Genomic DNA, 23,611 nt, shown 5'->3' with positions numbered 1-23,611 from the left:
CAGTGATAGCCTACAGGATTAGTTTAGTGCAGAAAACCCGGTGTAAATATCTCTTACGATTTTCATGACACATATTTTCAAAGTTTGGATTGCACAACTTTTGAAACATACTGTACGTAGTATGCATAATTGCTAGTAGGTGGTTTCCTGACGCCTGATTTTCAGAGCTGGCGCCTAGCTTTGAAGAAAATTTTTTGAGCATTGACTATAGATACTTGACTTCTTCCATTGTTTGGGTAACTGTAGTAGGCAAATGAAAAGCTTATTGAATTGGTTTACAAAACTATACTATTTATGACAGAAGTGTTCTTGCATAAAATTGCTGGTTATGAAATGCAGTGACAAAACTTCTGCAATGAAAGTGCAAATCTGGTAGTGGCATTGATTTAAAAACTATTTTTTTTTTTTTCAAAATTCAGGTGTATTATTAGAGCATGTGGTACTTTTTTAACATTTTTTGGAACAAGAGTCTTGTGTTTTGATTTAGGATCTTCATTTTGTTCTAGATCGGATGTGAAATTTCATTCAATTATATCCATTCCTTCATTCACCAAAATCTACTTCTAATTGAACATGTTTGCACTTTGCACAAATTATGCATTCCGTAGAATTTGAATGAAAATGTTAACAGTTCGTTGTACATTTTGTAGGCTTGCTTGTTGGCTGCAGCCGGATCACCCATGGGAATCGGCTCGGATATTGGCGGCTCCATCCGAATGCCGGCATACTTCAATGGAATCTTCGGACATAAACCCACAACAGGTATTTTTTTCACAGCAGGACTTTCGTTACTCCTGGTTTTTATTTCTGTATATTCCAATTTAGTTCAAGTCTGTGGTGATTTTCAAGAAGTCGTATCTTGATTATCGTATCTTTGGGATGGATTGATATGAAATTGCTGGTATTTATAAAATACTGGTATAAGATGCCAATATTCTACTGATCCAATATAAAATGACAAATGTTCCTTGAAAAACACAAATGCATAATTTACCTCCGTAATATAACATGTGTAACCAGATAACTACATGGGGTTTTGCTTAGGAAAATAAACTAAGTCAAAATGCTGTTCCCAATTTCAGTATTTTTTTGAAAATATATATTGTATGTAGCAGAGGTACACAGAATTAGTGCAATAGAATATAATAGAGAAGTCTCTTGATTTACTACAGTACTTGTGAAAGGGAAAATTCAATAAGTTGTCTTTGACAAATTTTTAGCATTCGTAAAGAAATTTGTTTGTTGACCTTTGTGGCAGAGTAGGTAGAACAATGTGCTATGATGCTAGGGGTCCCAGGTTCGAATTCCCAACCTCGGCATGGGTGCTCTTCACGAGTGTGCCTTCATTAATTTCATCATATCGTCACTCATCCTCACTGTTATGATTAGCCAAAAGTAAAATAAACAAAATCAAATTGAACTTAACACAAAACATTTTTGACCAAGGTGTAATTGAACAGACATTATTCGATGATTTCATTTCTTGTAATTAGCCTTTAATTCTTCTTAGTAAAAGTGAAAATTTTCCTAATTAATTTTAAAAAATGTTAAAATGTTTACATCAAACTTGCCCCGCACCTCCACCACGTATAAAGTCTAAGAGCGGGGATCGTGGATAGGCTATGACAGCCTTTAGCCACTCGCTTGTTAGGCGAGAGGAACGTTGTAAAAGGAAGGGGGTAGCTCTGGAGAGCACGTCGACACTAAACTACAAAGGGACTAGCCCCGTAAATAAGAACACACGGACATATATTTAAACACTACCTTTGACTGAACAGGCAGGGGAAGGAAAGACAAGGAATGTTCGTTACCTGGAGTTCTACGGCGATCTCTTCTCCGCTGGTCCTTGGATCGACGAGGTCCTACTCTGAAAGAAAACTGACGAGGGAGCAACTCCGGGCTCCAAACTCTGTACTTTCGCCGACCGATATTCTAACGATAACTTTAACTTCCCGATCGTTCGTTTGCTCCTTTTTCTGAACTTACGATGCCTGTGGAGCTCTCTCGCGTAAACTGCAAACAACTAGCAACGGATTTCTTTTGTAACAACTACTTCTCTGGCGAAAAACGGAAGACAACTAAGACTGAGATTTTCTCACGCGACCTATTTATGTGAAATTCGAACTATCGGCCGTTACGACGGTTGCTTCGATCGCGTCCTCTCGCAACGGCAATCCTGAGGAAGAACGCTGATTCCTGATTTCATTTCTAATGCAATGTCAGCGGAGTTTTTCCAACTCCGCTGAAGGACGCTGTCGCGATGAGCTTTTAAGAAGCTCTTTTTTCAATGCTTCAGCGGGACCCTTTTTATAACGTGATTAGCTTATTTATTTATGATACCCGGGTCCTTGGTTCGATTCACGTCTGCGGCGTGATACGCACTGTTAAATTACTGCTAGATTTGTTGACTGCGTACCAACAATAGGATATAAATTGTGCTCAATAACTAGGCTAGATTTTTTACTTTTGGAGCTGCAAAGTGCAATATCTCCTGGTTTTGGTCTGGTCCCAAATAACAAACCAACTTTCCATAGGCGGATCTAGATTTTTTCTGAGAGGCACCCAGAATAACACTGCAAATATATTATGGATATTTGTCAAGATATTAAGCATAGCTATTTATATGTACATATACGCAGTACAGTTAATAAGCTCGTGTACTGGCAGCATAGTGTCCCTGTGGTGTACTACAGCAGATAGGTTGCACCACAGGATGGTGCTATGTCAATTCTTCTCTCGTCCCAGCAAGAGGCAGTTGTGTGCGTGCAGTGTAAGCAGAACTATGGTCTCTGTTGTGAAGGGTAGTTGAATGTGAGTGGCACAACTCGAGAATGTTGCAGTTTGAGCAACGGGCAAATGTCAAATTCTACCAAAAATTAGGCCTTGGGCTGCAGTGCTGTGTTAAGTGGCACCAAGGCTTGGTGCAGGAGAGAGGCAGTTTTGAGGATGAGCATACTGGTTAGCCACAAATGACCCGAACTGAACGTAAGATCGAAGAAGTTTGCAATGTTGGTGCATGCCAACTGCACCCAAACGGTAGACGATCTCGCAGCAGCAGTAGGGATTAGCCATGGTATGTGCCACAAAATTCTGTCTGATGACCTGTACAGGTTACATTTTACCCAGTATGGTGTGCCACACGTTATACCAATGTTAACAGATGTGCGTATTGGCCAACGGTGATTATTTTGAGGGATATGGATCTGTGTAAGTGTACGCTGTGTTGGGTGGCTGCCTACACTCAAGGTGCCAGTCCACAAACTTATTGACTGTGGTAGGAATGTGACTAAGGAATGGAACTTTAGGTAAATAAATGTTTTTTTCTGCAATAAGATAGAGACCCTCAGAGACCCTCGTTTTTGTCAAAATTCTGATCATAGCCTTATATGTCAACACAGCAAATTTTATTTTACATAAAAACACATATTTTCCAGTTTTCCGTATGTAAATACATATTTTGTGAATTTTCATTTAAAATACATAAATTCGTTCATTGACTTCAGTTACCTCGAAATCGTCAAAGGAAAAATGTTTATTCTCCGCACCTCTTTCATATCGAGAGTGATAGGTTTGTTTTGTCTTTGAACACGCTCGCTGGCAGACTTCTGGCACCTCGCCTACGATTGTATTGGGGGAAAATATTACGCCCACTAATCAAGTGCTAATGTCTAAATGTACAGAAATATTTGGGAAAAACCAAGGTTTTCAAACTTTGTGCCAAATTGCACGTGTTTTGAAAGGTGAAGTAGAGGAAGAGGAAGCTTTGGAAAACTTCAGTGTTAATAACATTTCGTGCTTCAAATATGCAAGAATTGTTTCTTGTGATGTGGAGCGATCTTTCTCATAATATAATATGCTTTTTAGAGATAATAGTCACAGATTTTGTTTTTTTTTACCAATTTTTTTTTTATTTTTTTCACTTTCACATATTTTCAACATTTATGACACATAAAAAAATAAATATTTCTGAGTTTTTTTAGCACATAAAGTTCTGTTCCCTAATAATCGCATCAGGTTAATTACAAGGGTTTGATTTCGTTCCAAGTCACGACTGGTGTGTACCTCTACCAGGAAATGAACCCAGGATTCTATGAATACAAGATGGTAGCATTAGTAGATTTTTGTGAAATAGAAGTAGTTATACATTATTTGTATTTACAGTGATTATACAAAGAAAGAGATAAGCTCGAGAATTCATTTCTTCAGTCGAAACTGTCACAAACATGAGAAATATTTGATCTGCCATGCTCTTGCTTCGTGTCAATCAGTTGCCCATCCGCTGGGCTTGATTTTGTTGGTTCATCCAGTAAATCTAGTTCCATGTAATGTATTTGTGCTAAACTTTGTTTTATTTTTTTACAATATGGTAAAAAATTGCTCGAACCTTTTTTGTTCGTTGTAATGTAATGCTATCAATACTTTTAATAGTACTTAATCGGACACGTGGCCCTGTGTCCCTCCTGCTAAATCAGCCAATGCAAATTTTCTTCTCAGGTATTTTATCGATAAAGAATTTCTCTTCGTAGGTATTGTATCGAGTACGGGATCGTATCCCGTTGCTGCCAAGGAACGTGACTATTTCCTGCAGTTGGGCCCAATATCACGTTACTCCGCAGACCTTATCCCCATGTTTAAAGTGCTGGCTGCAGAAAACGTTAACAAACTTCAGCTGGACTCGAAGGTATGTGGGAACCCTTTTACCTTGAGGATACACACAATCATAAAAGCATGTAAGGTACTTGTTTGAAAATGCTGTGTTTTTTGCTTTACGTGGTGTAGAAACTGGTGTGGATTTTGTACATTCATGGTTATTAGGTTCCCTGTCTATAGTCGACCAATTATTGTATTTGGCAATTATGTATAAAGTATTCATTAACAAAATAACAATATTTTTCATATCTCTAGAATCTGCTGCGATTCGTCACAAGTTTGTGCAAATTAATACAACACTGTTATTTTAAATAGTTTTTATTTTTCCTTCGACGTTTTGTGAGCTTGAGAAAGTTCTGGGAAACCAGGATGAAACATTGCAGGAAAATAAAAAACTTAAAAAAACAGTATTATTTTATTTTGCATGTACAAAAAGTGGTTATGCAAACCTTTCAAGAGAAATATTTCTCTCTTAAAGTACTTCATAATACAAGATTCACAACCTTGTATAATAAAGTACTTTCTGATGTAAATATTTTTCTTTAAAGCTAAGTTTTTTTAAGGATACTAATGTATGCTAAATTGATTGATCCTATACTTAGCAGCATTGTATACAGTCACTATAGACAATAATAATAATAATAATTAATACTCCATGCCTACATACTGGCGGCCTCATTCCTACCAGAGGTGGGGAAGTCATCCAACCCAGTGGTTTCCAACTTCAAAAGGTCCGAGGGCCAAAATTATATCCAGCAGTTGATTGATGGGCCACATTCTTTTTTTTGGGGGGGATTAAAAATTACAAAAACTAAGTACTGAACTGAAAATCTAGTACTTATGCATGACCTAAATTTCTAAAATAAGGCACATAGTGGTTCGGATCCCACTTTAAACTGTAGGTCCAGTCCCAATTAGCCTTACTGTGCACAAAGTGGACTTAAAACATAAAACCAAAAAAATCTAAAATGAGGCAATAAAAACAATGGAATCACAAATCAAAATTGTATAATTAGAATTTATTTCACAAAAACCCAATACTTATGGATGAATTGAAAGAAATTAAAAACACACCATACAGATTAGAATCCTTCATAGTAAGTGTTCAATATGAAAATTGAGGCCGATCTGCTTCTTTTATCAAAGTTGGAATGTCCTCTTCAATTTTTGTATTTGAAAGTCTCAGAAGGTGAAGCAGTGAAGAATCTGCCAATCGGCTTTGTAGCGGTTCTTGATGCACTTCATTGAAGAAAAAACCCTTTCACACGCGTATGTGCCACCGAACATCGATGTCATTCTTTGCCCAAAACTACGAAGGTTTGGAAAGCGTTCCTTTGAGAGGTATTTGAAAAACTCTGGTCCCTTTTCTTGCCTAGTTTGAAGGAACACATCGCCTTGCAAATCACACAATTCAAGTTGGAGAGAAGCTTCTTATTCTTCGATGTTAATGCCAAGAGGATTGCTAAATAGCTGGATGCTGCTTTTAAGTTCTTCAAAATCATTAAATCTGGAGTCAAACTCATCCATTATTTCTTTAATATTTGCACTGATTCAGAAAAGTCCAGTGTTTCTTCATTTCCTGCTAGCCGCCGACAGCTTGGAAAATGGACCAGGTTATTCCTCTCCAAAGTAACGTTGAAAATCTTCAGTTTATTACGAAACCCATTTATGTTTCCCATTAAATCTGACACCAGCTGGTTTCTTCCCTGAAGATTCAAGTTCAGTTCGTTCATATGACCTGTGATATCTGTTAGAAATGCTAGTTGTTTAAGGAAATCCATAAATAGAACTTATTTTAATAAAAATACATAAAATTAATGTATTTTGCAAACTGGCTTCACGGGCTGCAAAAAAAGGCAGCCGCCCACAGGCTGCCAGTTGGAAACCCCTGATCCAAGCAGTTACGGGGTGGTCAGCATGACGAACCCCCGGTTGTTGTAGGTTTTTCTTGACTGGGTTACGCCCTCATGATGGTGGGTGGTCCCATATACTAGCCAAAATCTCAGGAAAAGTTCCCAGTTCCCCTCCAGGAGACTTGAACCTGCACGTGTCCCATAGCCGGAGCTTTAAGCTTGCACCTTAGACTGCACAGTCACGGTGCGAGACCACTATGGACAATAGAAGCATATATTTGATGGATCCGAATATAGGTTAAATCTAGACACAGACTGCTACTGGGGAGGAAGCATAATGTGCTACAAAACCAGACGACTCAGGTTCGAACTCTTGTCATGGGAAGATAAAATCACGATATCAAACAACACAGGGGAACCACGATGGTCTAGTCAGTAGAGCATCTGACATAACATGCGAGATCCAGGTTCAATTCTTCGATAGGTATGGTTCTTTTTCCTGCCTTGTCCCTACATAAAGCAGCTCTGGGTTTCACGCAGCCCCAAACAAATGGGTACCACCAGCAGGGGTGGAATAAAGGCAGCCAGAGGATGGTGCTGAGCTCCAAAAATTATAGAGAATGTTCCTCCTATACGTGTTAATGGCACAGTGCAATGCACATGGGGAACTTTTTCTAAGGTACAGCCTGTCATAGTCGCATCTCTAAAATTAAAAGATTAAACAATCTGTTATTTTATAGTGTATTGTCACGAGCAGTTTACTAATATCAATTAAGTATTGAGATCAATCAGTCCCTACTCTATACTATATGGCTGTGATAGGAACATTATATTATCTTATTATGAATTCATGTGGTAAAATCAACATGTAATTACATAAACATTGTACGTATATGTAAATATAATGTATATATCTACTGCTAGCAGTAGAAGGTTTGTTTAGATGCATATACATGCTATGTACATAATTTTGAAGGATTTTAAAGTGTTCAATTCTTTACATTAGGCTTTCTAACAACCACTGCTCTGAACGTTTTAGCACTTTCAAAAAGACACACAGAAGGTAGAACATTTACTGAAACTACCAATAAGATTATTTATGCAAAAAGTTCTTCAATGTTATTAGTGTGTGCATTTCTTGGCTAGACTTTTTCCTTCATCAGTTTTCTCCAGTGTATTTAAATGGTGACACTATTAACCCATTAACTGCAGCAGAGCAATATATAGACTTTCTAAAATTGGGTCTATTTTGCAGTGTCTATATATAGACTGTATTTAAAAATTAAGGCTTCTTGTGTTGCGGCAAGTCATTTTTATAGACACCATTTATTTTCGTGCTATTATTAGTCTATGTGGGCTACTGGCCATCAAAAAATCCATTGTTGATGCTCTGTCAGTTCCTGAAAAATATTTTTTTGCAATATGGAATTAGTGCCGCAGTGGTGTAGTTGGTAGGGTGTCTGACTGCCATGCGGGAGACCCGGGTTCGATTCCTGGGGTGGGTGTTCGGAGGTTGGTATTTTACCAGCCTAGTACCTGCATAAAGTGGCTCTAGGGCTCACCCAGCTTCAAATCAATGTGTACTTTGGGGCAACCCTGGAGGGTAAGGGTGGCTGGAGCGTGGTGCTGATCACATCAGCTCCAATATGTAGTGGAGGTGATGTGATGAGAATATGTAGTGGGGGTGTGGGGCGCTACACTCACATCCCTTAAATGTGCCTTCAAGGCGTAGTGCTGCATGCAGGGGGAACCTTACCTTTCACCTTGCCTAATATGGAATGTTTATTGTTTTCCTTAGCTTCATTTTGAGGCAAGACTTTTTATAGTTATTATTTGCAATATTTACAATGATATGAATTTGCAGTTGCATCTATATATTCATGATTTTTTTTTTTTTTGTTGTACTTCCCTTCAACATCACGCAGGGAAGGGGTTCCATGTTAAAAAAACTGGCTTTATATCAAAATATTTCATAATAATTTGTTACATCACCAGTATGATAGTGTAAACTATTTTGTTTACACTATCCGTGGTCATATCATTGTTCGGAAAGTAAGGGAGGATAAGGGCTTATAACCAGGTCGAGGATTGATAGGCACTAGAAACTTTCAAAGTAGGCAGGCAAAAAGCACCGAAAGATACAAAATAGGCATTAAAATTGAACATCAGCAGATTTTTCATAATTTTCCCACTCAAAAAGCAGTTATCTTCGAAATAGGCAAGAACACTCACCACAAAATTCATGTATTCCTCTCAGAAATTGCCTGAATAGGTTTTAGGGCAAATTCTCAGGCTACTTACAAAAAAAAAAAAAAAGGTTGATTCATCTCCTCACTCCCCCTTCACGAGTAGATCTGACTTCTTGAGCTAGTCTCGTCTTCTTGCCCATCAAGTTTTTGCACTAGTTTTTACAAGCACTGATTTTGTATTCTCTCCTGAGATTACACATTGGCTTTTCCAGTTGAAATCAATAAAACCTGTAAAATTACATTCAACAGGTATTATATTTTACATGTTAACACTTTCATATTACACATTAGAGTCTTGAAATAAAAGCCTGATGAGGGGACTGTGTGATTTTCTCAATCTGATGACATCGTTATGATTTGTCACATGCTGGAATATTACTATACAGAGATTCTAGCAAAAATGGATACTTCACCAGGACTTGAACCCAGGTCTCTGGCAAACTGTGCCATTTCTCTATCAACTGAGCTACTGAGCCAGCCGTAGCTTCAGCTGATTGATTCGCTGTCGCTGTTTTACCTGCATAGAATTGTCTCTGCCAGTGCAACTGCAAAGGGATATGTTGCCTTTGAAACACTGATCTCATTGATACTCTGTAGTTTTTCCCAGCATAGTTGTAAATCACCTCATAATTTGATACATGTAGATATACTACGTGAAAAAATTGGTGCAGTTGTTATACGGTAAACCCTCGTTAACACAAATCAAAAGTAATAATTATTTTCCCACAATTGATGCAGGCGTCACTTCAGATCCAAGAAATGTAATATAAGCTTAGTTCAGTGCTCTCATGTAAAATAAATACTTCTCATATATGAAGAAATTAGAATGTAGAGATGCTCATGAATATCGTCGCAGAGCAAGCTGTCCTTTTTCCCACAATTTATGCATGTGCAGCCTGCACCGCATGCGTTCACGAGACACCTCTGGTATAAGCTCATTCTTGACGCGATGATCGTGATTGTTGAGCAATTGCACCAAAGTTTTAATCTTGATGTTACTCGTACTGACTATATTTTAAAGAATAGAAAAACACATTTGAGCAGATTGTTGATCTGAATTTGTTGGTTACAATACTGTATAAGTTGATTGTTGACAAGATGATAGAGATTGTTGAGCGATTTCTTACATACCTAGCAGAGGAACAACAGAAAAAAGTTATGAAAAACTTTGAAAGTTCATGTTAAATGAGATATAATGATGCAACGGACTAAAAAAACAGTTCGTAATTTGTGGTAACCGAAATTCACATTAACCGATAAAACTTTCTATAAGATATCCCTGCCAGGACCAACATTTTGTTCATGTTAACCAAGTGTTCGTCTTATGCGAGTTTGTGTTAACGAGGGTTTGCTGTAGTAATGGCACAGCATGTAAGGGACTGTGTTTGATTCCTGGTCGAGCCTGCATTTTTTGATGAAATCTCTACATGATAACATCAATGTTTGTGTCCTGGATGCTAGTGGAATAATCTTAACATTTGACCTGGTTTACCACAACAATTTTTATTATTGTATATATTCAAGGGCACCTGCAGGGAGAAACCAGGGGGCACTTACCCCCTCTCCCGAGATTTCCTGAAAGAGTTTATCTTATTCAAATGGTGAAATTGTAGCAATATTTTGCAACAAAAAGTATTGTTTTCTGTAATTTAAAGGCCATAAGTTGCAGCGACTATTATTATTATTTTCCAGTACACTTCAGCACATAATACCATGTTACACAAGTACATTAACGACAGTAAATTAAGTGGTCTCCGACTCTGATTGATATTTGTTCATTGTGAAAAAGTACAAAAAGACAAACTACTGTTCATCAACAAAATGATAGAAGTACTGTTCATCAACAAAATGATAGATGTTTATTTAAAGGAAGCAATGCTAATCCAATTTCTATAAATAGTAGACTTGAGTCTGAACTTGCATATAACAACAAAGTATTTTCATCCAATTTGAATTTTATGATTTGTAAAGTAGTAACTAATAATAAAATTAATAAAAATAATAGCAATAACAGTAATTATAATCAATAATAATAATAATAATGAAAGTTTATTACTTTGACCCCCCTGAGAAAAATCCTTCGTGTACCCTTGTATATATCTGTTATACACTCCCATCTAGATTAATTAGATATATTATAATAAAAATAAAATACCAACGCAGAAATGCAAGTAAAACGAAAGCAAAAATCCGACAGCTTCAAATTTTCTAGCAATTTCTATGTACATGAAAAGACGTTGGTTTATCGGCTGTAAACACAACAACATGAGGGAATACACCACTGCTGGATACAGTTGTTCAGTACAGAGATATCACAAAATACTTGTTATGTTTAAGAAGAATTAAGAGTAATTTTAGAGAATGACATGAAAATCTTACGATCCCAAATTTATATTGGTTTCTACATCATTATACAGGGTGGCCCAAAAGTCAGGTTCCCCTAGGAGAGATCAAAATTATGACACTTGTAGTAAGGAAATGTGTATTTATTGCTGGAGAAAGGTAAGAGAACACAATCTCCCGTACATGCTCAACATGTTTCCCATCATTTGCAATACATTCTAAGCAATGATAATACATTGCTTCACATATCTTTGAAAAGAAACCATTATTTGCATTAAGTTCATCAAAAGCATTTTCAATTTCTTGTCGCATATCATTCACAGTTTGTGGTTTTGCAGCGTAGACGGCATCCTTTGCCCATAAGGCAAAATCACAAGGTGTAAGATCGCATGAGCGAGGAGGCCAGTCAAACAGTTTCTCTCAGGGTAAACTTACTTTTGAGCCACCCTGTTTACTCAAGAAAGAATATAAAGTCAATTCGAAAGCAAACAACATCATGAGTACCTTATATGCTTTACAATCAGTGGCATATTTGATGATTTGAGACTCCCTCAAAAATATATAGGAATGTAATCAGTGTGGTATTTGCAAGTATTCCCATAGTGAAGAGGGAATTCCACGAATCAGTCTTAAAGCATTGGTATACTGTATAGATTATATGCATGAGCATCAGGCGGGGAAGGAGAGGGGGGTCGAACAGGTCCGTCAAACCCACCTGGAAATTGGCATCATTCATTTCAAGTTACCAAAAATCAGAAAGCTTGTTACTTTTAATGTTAATAACAGATGTAAACTTCTGTTAGTATTCAAACAGAATAAGAAAATATGGAATGCATTAAATCGATTTTTTCATATTATACCATTCAATCCAAAGAATATATGGTTTTTTCAATTTTCAAAATTCCAAAATTTCACGCAAGAGGCCTCACAATATTAACACTATGACTAAGATTTCACCCCAAACTTGTAAAGCTTCTTGAATGAGATGTTAAAAAGTAAATAACAAAATGCGTTAAAGAAGAAAAAAAACAGTTGTGTTGGATATTCACTCAACTGGTGGATCAAGTACAAAAGTCTCCCCAAGGATACAATAAGAAAATGGGTTCATTTTTATTAGTTTACAATAGTTATTATTTTGTAATAATTATAAGCATGATAACTATCATTATTTCTGTTTTATTAATGGTCTGACCCCCCCCCCCCTACATTTGCAGCAATGCCCATGCTTATATATATATAGTTCCCTGCCCCCTAGCAGGTTCCAAAAATTAGCAACCAAAGAAGATGAATTCCACTTCACCCCTTCCCCCTTCGGATAGCACCCTGAATATAATAAATATAGTATAATTGTTTATCGACTTGCAAATTCTTATTTTGTAAAACACTAGTCTTGGATTTTGAATATCCTCAGATATGATTGCACAGGCCAATCATGAGATATGCTATTTGTCATTGATAAATAAATAAATAAAATGCTCGCTTACTGCAAAGGTATTCACAAATATGCCACTGTTTGAATTGCGATTTATTGTGTTATCCACAGGTAAAAGATATTCCTGCATACAGGTCTTGATATTTATTGATGCTCATCTAAACGTTGATGCTGATCTCTTGCAAAACAATGCAAATATTTATTTGTGCTCTTTCAGAATTCTTAACTTTATTTTATTATCTTGCAAGAAGCATTGTATTAATTTTATTCATAGTAATGGATTTCCCTACATGAAATGAACACAAATGTTTTCAGTGGAGATAACGTGATATTTAGGGCTGAGTCAATAGTAATAACATTGCCAGTACTTGAAAATAGTAACAATTCAAAGCTGTTCACAATTTTTATAAATTTAAATTGTTCATTGGAACTATACCATAGCCATCTACGAGAGTTTTGCTTTAAAATATTCAAGAATTAAATCGGAATATTAAAATATCTCGCATTGAATTGCAAAATACATTTTGTTGTACAATTCTTGTGCAAAATAAATGTAAACTTTGAATTTTGCAGAATTTCAAGAATAATTAAGAGTCCATTAAGTGTTGTGCAGCATTTTTGCAGACTGCAAGATACTTGTACTCCAGAAAATATATGTTTGTATCTGTGCATAAATTCCAGTCGATATTTTCTGATACCAATAGCACTAGTATCAGCAAATACCAATGCGATATTGTCTCAGTCATATAGTAAATAAATATACAGGGTGATTCATAATTCCCTCTAAGGTTTCAAACATGTATAGTACAAGAACTATAATACATATGAATCACCCTGTATAATGTACTCAAACCACTGCATTTCTGAGAAATGTAAACCTAGGTAAAAAAATTGTGTGCACATTTCAAAACTTGTTTGTCATCCCATTGTACATACAATGTATATAAATAGTGTAACTACTTCTAACAAGTGGACTATGTGAATGCAACAATGAGGATGATATGTTGAAATTGATGAAGCGACACTCGCAAAGAACACCCTCGCATGGGCTGAGATTTGAACCTGGGACACTCTTATTTTAGCGTACTGTGCTAATCACTCCGTTGACTTTTTGTACAGTTAAAGAAAAGAGATACTTGTGTACTACAGTGGAACCCCGATTTTATCTTCTTGAATTTTGCATTTTAAGTTTTTTTACAGGTCGGTTCCCTGAAAAATGTAAAATCGAAGCTCCACTGTTTTACACAAGTACGTCTTTTCTTTAACTGTACAAACCGTCAACAGAGTGGTTAGCACAGTACGCTACAATGCAAGGGTCCCAGGTTCAAATCCCAGCCTGCGAGGGTGTTTTTTGCAAGCATCGCTTCATCATATTGTCACCCATCCTCATCTTCACAATCAATTAGCCCAAAGTGGCAGAAATGTGACTTTAAATAACAAAAATTAATCTTAAACTGTACAAAGGAATTAATAGTGTTCACGAAATGAAAAAAACAAACAACCTTACATCTACAGTGTTTCTGTATATATGTATTATACGTGGTTTAAGTCATAAGTCATGGCAACTATTCTTTTTCTGTGAACAGGGGACAACACTAAAAACTATTTTTTTTCTGGTGAACAGGAGACAACATGAAAAATCTAAGATGTACATTTGAAAGTGTATGGAATGAACCTTCGAATGAAGCTATCAGATGAAGTCTGAATTCAGGAGACTCTTGTAGGGAAGAGGCAGAACACAGGACTTTGGACAATAGTGTTTTATTATGACATGAACAACAAGTAGACCAGACTACACTGTTTAACAACCTTCACCCAGATTATCCACTGTTCGATAGGGCATGGCATGCACAACCAGTTCTTCCCGTAGCTCTGTATGGCATTCCCATGCATTTCTGCCACGGAGAATTGCTATATAAACATACGAATGTTGTTCCTGCTTCATGACCTCCATTTTCGAATGCCGTCATTCACCGACTGAACTTGGGTGCGTGCTTATTATCTCACCTTTGTTCACATACACCATCCGATGGCGTCTTTCGAAACTACATTTTATACACTTTCAAACGTATATCTTAGATTTTTAGTGTTGTCCCCTGTTCGCAAGAAAAAAAAAATAGTTACCATGACTTACGACTTAACCCACGTATGTTAAGGCACAGAGGTGAATTTTTGTCTTTATAGGGGTTGTATCGAACGCTGGCCAGTATCCCCCAGCCACGAAAGACCATGACACATTCCTGGTGACAGGTCCCATGTGTCGTTTTGCATGTGACCTTGTACCAGTGCTTAAGGTTGTGGCCGGCAAGAATGTAAATAAGCTTCACCTAGATTCAAAGGTATGTTGGGTTAATTTTTTTCCATTAACATTGTACAGAATGACCACAGAGTTTTGGGCAATGCCATGTAAGTAGACATATATATTTATGGTGAATATAAGGTGAAAATTTCGGTACAAAAACTGGGCACATTTTGAGATCAAAACTGGTATATAAAATGCCATTTCAGTGTTAAAATTGTGAATATAACCTTAAATTTGATTTTAAAAACTACACTTACTACACAAAATAAGCCTTTTTCTTCTAATAGTACATTTATGTAGTTATCAGAGTATTAAGTTTATTCCCATGTAAAGGAGTCTATTTTTCTTCTCAAATATGTACTGCAGAATTAATCAATTTTATGAGATTTGCATGACTGAACATAGTTTAAGACTTCAGAAAGTGTGGCATCTGTAAATAAACTCTATATTTTGCAGTTAGCAGTTCATTTTGCATCATTTCATGACAAAATAAGGTAGGAAAATGCACATCACATCTTTCAAACACATGAAAATATAATCATTACAGATCATTTCAAATTTTGTGCTTTCATCAAGAACTAAATATGCATTCCTCTACATAAAAGCATATAAGTGATGTAAGCAGAACTACAATCATTAATAATACAAAACTGTTTGTGTGATATACACACTGATTATTATAAATCATTTCCAGCAGTGTTGGGCAAGTTACTAAAAACAATTAGTGTTACTTTTTACATGGCATTACACTCAAATTCTACCTTCTTGTGACTGAATGCATGCAGATTTTGTACAGTGTAAATAGACCTGTAACCTGTGCATCTCAATATTATTGACAGTTTTTAGGGAATCATTATGTACATGTGCATCTTTTATCTGTAAATTGTTTTACTTTCTTTTACTTTATCAATTAACTTTTTGTTTTTAACCATAGATGATGGAGGATGGCAATTATTCATTTTCAACACTTCTCTCTTTTTCAAGCAAATGTAATTTATTCATGTACATTAATGATACTTACTTACTTTGTCAAGCTAGAGTCCAAATGTTTTCCTCTCATATTTCGGTCATGTTACCAACGTAAGAATAGACAAAGTAAAATATGCTTGTAATAACTTATTTTAATAAGTATTTAATATTTTCTAAACGTGTAGGGGCATTCCACAAAAAGTGGTGCTACTCCATGTAAGTAACAAAATAAATCAATGTAGAAATTATTATTGTTTTTAATTGCATTAAGGTTTAAATGTTTGTCAATGCATATAATTTGCATAATTCACCACCAACAATTATTAGCATCTGTAGCCTATATGCTTCACAGACAAATGAAGTCAATATCTGCTTCATTTTTAGTGTCGCACACGTAACACATTTTCATTAATGCTTTCCATGCATTCAGGCTATTTCTTCATACACAACCCAAGTAACCAGAAACATTGGGCCAACTAGAATTTTTATGTGGAGAAGTTTGGGTTTACATTGGTTGGCAAATTGAAGTTGGTCTTACGTTGAACCAATGGTTGTTGCCAACGTTTGCCCAACCATGGATAAGTGAGTCAAAATCAGTTTTAAAAACAACTTTTTCATGCTAAGACAACTTTCAAGAGTATGCTATAAATTCTCGAGTGTAAAATAAATGACACGTAACAGTGTTTCTTTTCGAATATTTCAGTCTTGAAGGTATTGTGCCTTCAAAACAATGATACCATGTGACTGAGAAAGTCCTGTGTGTGTGTGTATGTATGTATGTATATATATATATATATATATATATATATATATATATATATATATATACGTATATATACAGGGATAGTCAAAATTATGTTAACACTAATGGATTGGTTTGTCCCATTTAATGTTAACATGATTTTGACTAACCCTGTATATATCAGAACACAAACCTATCTATACTTTAGTTTTCAGTGTTAGCCCAATGTAAAAAAAATATGTTGGCCCAATGTGAAATCCACATGTTGGGCCAACGTTGGCACTGTGGCGAAAATTACCGTTGCCCAAAGGTATGTTCTTGTGTTTGGCCAACCATTTTCAGTACTTTTGGCCCAACATTGGGCCAACCAATTTTGGTTACTTGGGAAGTTTTTTCGTTAGCAGACACCACAGAGTTATTTTCCTGTATTTTACGGTTATTACAAGCATAAGAAAACAGTTTTTCGTTGTGACGTTTCAGGAGAACACACGCTCCCTTCATCAGACATTTATTTTCATTTTGACTGAAGATACAGTTATAACAATGGTTAGTAATTTTTTAAACAAAGAATCAGATTTTTGAGAAGATGCAAGGTAAACAATATAGTGCCAAACTTTTTGAAGTGGAAAGTTAGAACTTGTAATACCTACACCAGTGAACAACAATGTAACATTGACAACATCCATTATATAAGGGATTCTTTTTGTTTAAAAAATTGCTAACCATTGTTATAACTGTATCTTTAGTCAAAATGAAAATAAATGTCTGATAAAGGGAGCGTGTGTTCTCCTGACACGTCCCAATGAAAAACTGTTTTCTTATGCCTGTAATAATCATAAACTACAGGAAAATAATTCTACAATGCAAGCAATGTGAACATACAAGGAAAACCACAGAGTTCTTCATAATTCTATGAAATGTGGTCATTGTGAATATAATCCAATTGCAGAACCTGACGTTGTATGTGTGAATGTCACACACGCAATGCTGGAATGCCCCTATAATCATTCATATTTTTTATATCAGTGGTCTCTGCTTAGACTTAGTCCTGATATGGTACTTATCTTACTCCTCTTCATTGTAAATTTACTGTGAAGAATTTTGTTATTTCTCATAATTCCCGTTCTAGGTTGACATTCGCAATATCAAATTCTACTACATGGAGGACGATGGAGGATCGTTCCTGTCTGATGTTCATCCGGAGGTGAAGTTGTGTATCAAGCGAATGGTTATTCATCTAGACAAGGCCTATGGCATCAAGGCTCAAAAGGTAGATTTTTAAACCGTTATCAGCAGTGCAGTGTGAGTTTGAATCTGAAATGTGTGTTTGTACGAGGGTAAGTCATTAAATAACAGGAATTTTATTCTAAACTTGATGGAGATTTTTGCACAATGATAATTTGTATTTCGGAACTCAAAATAGTTCCTTAGCAACATGCCATAAAGGTGTCGTGACGATCAAGCAGTATATGCCTGTGCAGTAGCTCGTACAACATGGCCTCTCCACTGTTGACTTGCACCGTAGAAGAGCAACGAAGTGTCATTCATTTCTTGTGGTCAGAGGGAGCGAAACCTTCTGAAATCTAGAGCAGAATGAAGGTTCAGTACGAAGACAATTGTTTAACCTTTTGGATCCCAAGCGTCTCGATCGAGATACCTAAAAGTAACCCTCACGGTCCCAAGCATCTCGATCGAGACGCTGTGTCATGATCGTAGTTTTTACGTTATAACTTTTCTATTTTTGACTAGAATTTCGATTTTTTTTAATATTGTTCCTAACATGTATTTAACAGAAATGTTTCTTGCACCTTTTTTTTTCTTCATGAAAATGGAGGTGAAAAGGCGGGAAAAGAGACTTCTCTTTTGCGTCTCTTTTCAAGGGAAAATATAAATTTCAAACATTTCAACAATTTTTTAAAATAATTTTTGGGGGTTTTCTCCCTTCCCCCTCCATATGTACGCCGAATGTGCATAAATTATATATCGTCTGAATCTGTGATTCATTCTGCGTACAATGGTATATCATTCATATCTCCAGGGCAAAGAGTCTCCGAGCTAAAGTCATTTCAAGGTACCGCTGCATTTTGAAGCTTGAATCAGTGGCGTGCCGACCATTCCTTTTGGGGGAACAACTCAAGTTACATTGGTCATATGATAATAATGCAAACATTTTTGTGTTCCTTACATGTCAGCGATCATTTCCATGTGCATGTCGACACTGTCATGTACTTTTTTTGAGGGGGCAGGAGGGGTGCGAAGCCCCATTTTTTAAAAAAAAGTATTTTCAGGGGATTTCCCCCCTTTCCCCCCTCCATATATACGCCGAATTTGCATAAATTTCATATAGTCTGAATCTCTGGTTCATTCCGCGTACAACGGTATATCACTCATCTCTCTAGGGCAATTAGTCTCCGATCTACACTCATTTAATTGAAACTCTGCATTTTGCTCAAAATCGGCTCAGGACCATGAGGCTTACTTGTGAAAATGGCCTTGGGACTCAAAAGGTTAAGTCAGGGGGAGTGTGTACTAAATTAACGGATTTGTTGGTCGATCTGCTGTTTCACTACTTAGTTGCCATGCAAACTGGCCTCCTGTTTCAGAGTTCATCACTGACACTTCATCTTCCGTTTTTAAATCTTTGCACCCATTCACATGTCAAGTACAGGAAAAGCTGGCAAAATATAGGACTTTTTACTGAAAAAAATGGTCGGTGCTTCAAGTGGAAATTGCTAGCTGGGGGAATGTTTAGTCAGTCCTTGGGTCTAACAGGATGCTCCTACAGTTTATCATTGTGACAGTGAGGTGACTGGGGGATGCTTTGTGAAAATTTCGACGCCCTTATTATGGTCAGATCCATTCTGTCTAAAAAAAAAATTGAACATACCACTCATTAGATTTAAGCACCTGCTAATGATTTTTTAGTTACTTTCCAAGTTAATTCATGAAGCTATATAATAACAAGGAAGAACCTTTATTTTAGTCCTTTTTAAAGTGCTTTAATTAATTAAGGCTTTTGTTGTAACCCTTCCCACTCGGAATTAAAATACCATATCTGATCTTCCACCTCAGAACTTTTTTTCTGCATTTGTTAATCAATCATTTTTATGATTCACATCTCTCTGTTTAAAAGTATTGGTTGATTGATTGATTGAATTGTTGTTTCCACTTTATGCACAGTAAGGCTAATCGGGACTGGTCCTACAGTTTAAAGTGGGATCCGAATCACTATGTGCCTCCACTGGTTATCGGACCTGGGACCCCTTGATTACAAGGTGGCGACGTTACCACTATGCTATCAGGGAGGCCAATTATTGGTTGAATATAGAGTTCGGATATATAAACATACACATTGCCTTCATTATTTCTTTATTCTGTATAGCAGCAGTTCCCAAAGTCTGTGTCATGGCTAGCTTACACGGACGCCGCGAAATGTTCCAATATTTTCACTGAAATGACACAGTCTACACATGGCAAATTGAACCAATGATATGATTGTTCAAAATGTGTGCTTAGTTAGTACTTATTACACATAAAATGTTTCTTAATTTGAAATATGTGTTATTTTTTTAACTTAAGGAAAGCAAACTAACTACACTAAGTTAGGCCCGCTTTAGATGAAAGCATTTACCTTAGCCATGACCAACATGCTACCGTGTAAAGTGAGAAATCAGCTGCCATGGCATATATCATGGCATTTCTCAAGGATAGAATCCATCCTATTAAAAAAAGGTAAAAAAAGGTAAAGTGTTCCCCTGTGCTTAGCACCACGCCATGAAGGCGTATAGGGGGTGTGGGGGTAACGCCCCACACTTTCTTGATCCGGTCGTGAGTGGGGGTGATGTGATCAGCATCACGCCCCTGACCGCCTTTACCCCCCAGGGTTTCCCCCAGGTACCCATGTTATTCGACGCTGGGTGGGCGCCGGGGCCGCTTCCATCGTTAGAAAAGTTCCCGGATTTGAACCGGCCGGGGATCGAACCCGGGACCTTTAGCATGGTAGTCAGACGCGTTACCGACTGATCCACCGCGGCCAACCGAATCCATCCTATTTCCGTAGCAATTTTTGTAGCCTCTTGGTCACGAGTGAAGATGTAATGGTGGCCAAGCAAGATGTAAACAATGTATCACTTCACATTTTTAAAAGCCGATAACTATTGAATCGAGAGGAATAACGTTTTGTATAAAATGGTATTATGTATAAAACAATGGCACTGCTTAAATACTTTACACCGTTTACTGTACACGTATGGAAGAATATTTTAGTTGTTTCAATTGTAAACACCGTGCACTCGCCATAGATGGTGTAACTCAACATGCCTTTAATGCTGTATATGATATACATTGTAATGGCAAAAGGTAACCAAAACGGTTACATGAAATGCTTCTGTGTAAAGTACTACGAGATTTTTGGAAGCATTTATATAGCATTTTAGCTAGCAAAAATGTTTAAGGAAATGCTTTCATCTAAAACCGACCTTAGGCCTAGATTTTGACTTGGAGCACCATAGAAAAATCTTGAAGCACTAAGGGTGCCATGAAAGGAAAATGTTTGAGAACCCCTGCTGTAGAGGTTTATATATTTCTTTACTTGTCACCTACAACAGAGGTTTTGCTCCAGTTACAATAGGCTTGCAAATAATGACGAAACTTCATTTATATTAGTGTTAGAACAACATAATAGATTAGAAGAATATAGAGTGAAGAAAATACACCGTTTATTAAATCTTGTTGCATGTTTGAGAAAAGTATATTTTTAATTTTTGCATCGTTCACGTTTTAGTTTTTGAATGGGAATCCTCTGAAATGTTTGTCATCCCAATTCCCCCACCCCACTGCTCACTTTGTTCACCCAGTTGATATATTTGGTGTGAAATCCATGTACTTTATAACAAGCTCTGCAAGGAGCGGTCGATGCCATAACTCATTTAATGCGTTAGCCTTATGCGACTTTTGGAATGTATCCTATGTCGGAAGATATCTGACAGCAAAAAATCAATACGTGGAATCGAATCCAAGCCTGAGATAACTTAAGGGTTCAGTGTGATAGATTGGTTGATATTAATATTTCTACTGTTATTTTAACTATGGTAGGGAAGTTAGTGGTTGAAAGGAAATGATGGTAAACCTTCATTAAAGTTACCATTCCAGCATTCAGCCGAAAAATTAAAGACAAAAACCCAAAATGTGTTCAAATTGAGATAAAAACATGGCAGAAAAGCTCAGATTTTCACTGAAAAGTTGATTAAAAAGCTCCCCTCGCAACCTGCCTCCACTGTGGAGGCAGGAAAAATACCGAAGTGGAGTGATGATGGGGGGGGGGGGAACCACAGAAAGACCTCAGTCACGATAACCAGCAGTAAGATTTTAATTTTAAATCTCCTGTGTTCATTTTAAGTGTGATGCTTGTCATTGTGTTTGTATTTATAAGATGTAAGACAAACAACTTTTTTTCTTCTGCAGGTGAACATCAAAAATCTGAAGAGTTCCGCAGCGATATGGCTTGCCAAAATGAAGGGAGTGGAGGGTGTTCCATTGTTCAGCGAAGAGCTTAACAACAGGGAGGTAGGTGGAAACACACAAAAACATTGCCAGTTGGTATAGTACTCAAATGCACGGCCATGAAAATAGGCATGTGACAGAAGTTCGCACTGTTGCCACATTGGAGCACAACTCCGTGTGTTTAAGAGAATGAAAGATCTCCTTGTAGAGTTTGTCTTTCTAATCCATGTGATGCAAACTGACAGTATTTGCTAGAAAGGTCAAGGATGACACAAAAGTGCCCCGGATAGAGGTGGGTCTGACGCTGGAACTAGGCAATGCAGCCTGGTTAATGTTGCCACACAGTGCGCAGGAACCCGCTCTCGCTTTGCTTTTCCCATATGTGGCACCAGCCGCCTATTTTCATGGCCGTGCATTTAGAAATTTATATTGGAGAGGACTGAATGTTCATAAAAGTACTAACTTTTATTCTTGAAACAAGCTTGAAGTTCATGTCATGTGTTGTTGACATCATAGGTAGTTTTTAAGACTAATGTTTAAGAAAGAAAAGATGTTACACTGGGTAAAATGGTTAAAAACAGAATAGAAACTTAAAACTCCCTGGACATCAGGAAGTCATGTCCTTTTGGTTTGTCCCTCACAATCTACGAGGGCATTTTGAAAAGTTTTGCTTCCTATGCAATAACTCTGGCAACACTGCTTAGGAACATGCGAAATTGGTGTGAGAATAATTGCTGATTCACTTACTATTACGACATCTAGTGGCGTTCGCCTGCGCACAATAATGAGGGCGACATACGTGCACGTGTGGTTGAAAGAACGTGCTGTTATTGAATTCTTTACAGCCGAGAGCTGTGCGTCCGTCGATATTCATCGACGAATGAGTGCTGTCTATGGTGACGCCTGTGTGGATGTGAGTACTGCCAGGAGGTGGGCAAGGAATCTGAAAGGCGACAATCAGGCCATGACGAGCCTGCATGAGGACGAACTGATTCGTGCCAATTGACAGCATAGTCCGCACAGAATTTTTGGAGCACGGTACCACTGTAAACTGTACTCCGCTGTACGTGGAGACTTTGGAGAAACTCTGCGCACGATTACTGTGAGTCAGGCCTGGCAAGGACGCAATTCTTCAACATGACAATGCTCGCCCACACACAAGTCGCCAAACACAGGATGCATTGCAGCATCTCAAATTCCATGAGATTTTACCCCACCCGCCGCACAGCCGACATCTCGCACTTTGTGACTTTTTCTGAGGCTGAAAGAGCACCTGAAGGGACATCGTTGCACCAGTGACGCAGAGGTTCAAGCAGATGTGCATCTCTGGTGCCCGGAGAAGATGTTTTGATTTCTTTGCCGACGGGATGCAACAACTTGTCCGACGTTAGCATTTGTGTGTGGACAATGATGGTGACTGTGTGGAAAAGTAGTAACACCCTGGTAGAGGACATTACAAGCTTTAAGAAGTATCTTGCATATTATTGACATTATTGCATAGGAGGCAAAACTTTTCAAAACACCCTCGTATGAGGTATAAGTCACACTTAAGATAACCTACACTCTTTT

General features: G+C 37.2%; 1 protein-coding gene across 5 annotated transcripts in view; it reads left to right on the top strand.

The window, feature by feature from the left end:
• The window catches only part of LOC145997485 (fatty-acid amide hydrolase 2), a 96,844-nt gene that overhangs the window by 64,003 nt on the left and 9,230 nt on the right, over positions 1–23,611 (top strand). For 4 of the 5 annotated variants that reach the window (XM_083134586.1, XM_083134582.1, XM_083134585.1 and 1 more), the window contains 4 exons: positions 651–762; positions 14,712–14,866; positions 17,670–17,810; positions 22,004–22,105. In XM_083134586.1, coding sequence (XP_082990712.1) covers positions 651–762; positions 14,712–14,866; positions 17,670–17,810; positions 22,004–22,105 — 510 coding nt within the window. Of the gene's footprint in view, positions 1–650; positions 763–4,526; positions 4,682–14,711; positions 14,867–17,669; positions 17,811–22,003; positions 22,106–23,611 lie in introns of all 5 variants that reach the window. The other variant, XM_083134583.1, reaches the window with a different exon arrangement.

This window comes from Lepisma saccharinum, chromosome 13 (assembly GCF_977018435.1).
Source record: "Lepisma saccharinum chromosome 13, izLepSacc3.1, whole genome shotgun sequence".
In the NCBI taxonomy this organism is placed as follows: Eukaryota; Metazoa; Arthropoda; class Insecta; order Zygentoma; family Lepismatidae; genus Lepisma; species Lepisma saccharinum.
Note: the sequence above shows the minus strand (reverse complement) of the source record. Positions and strands in the feature narration are given on the sequence as shown.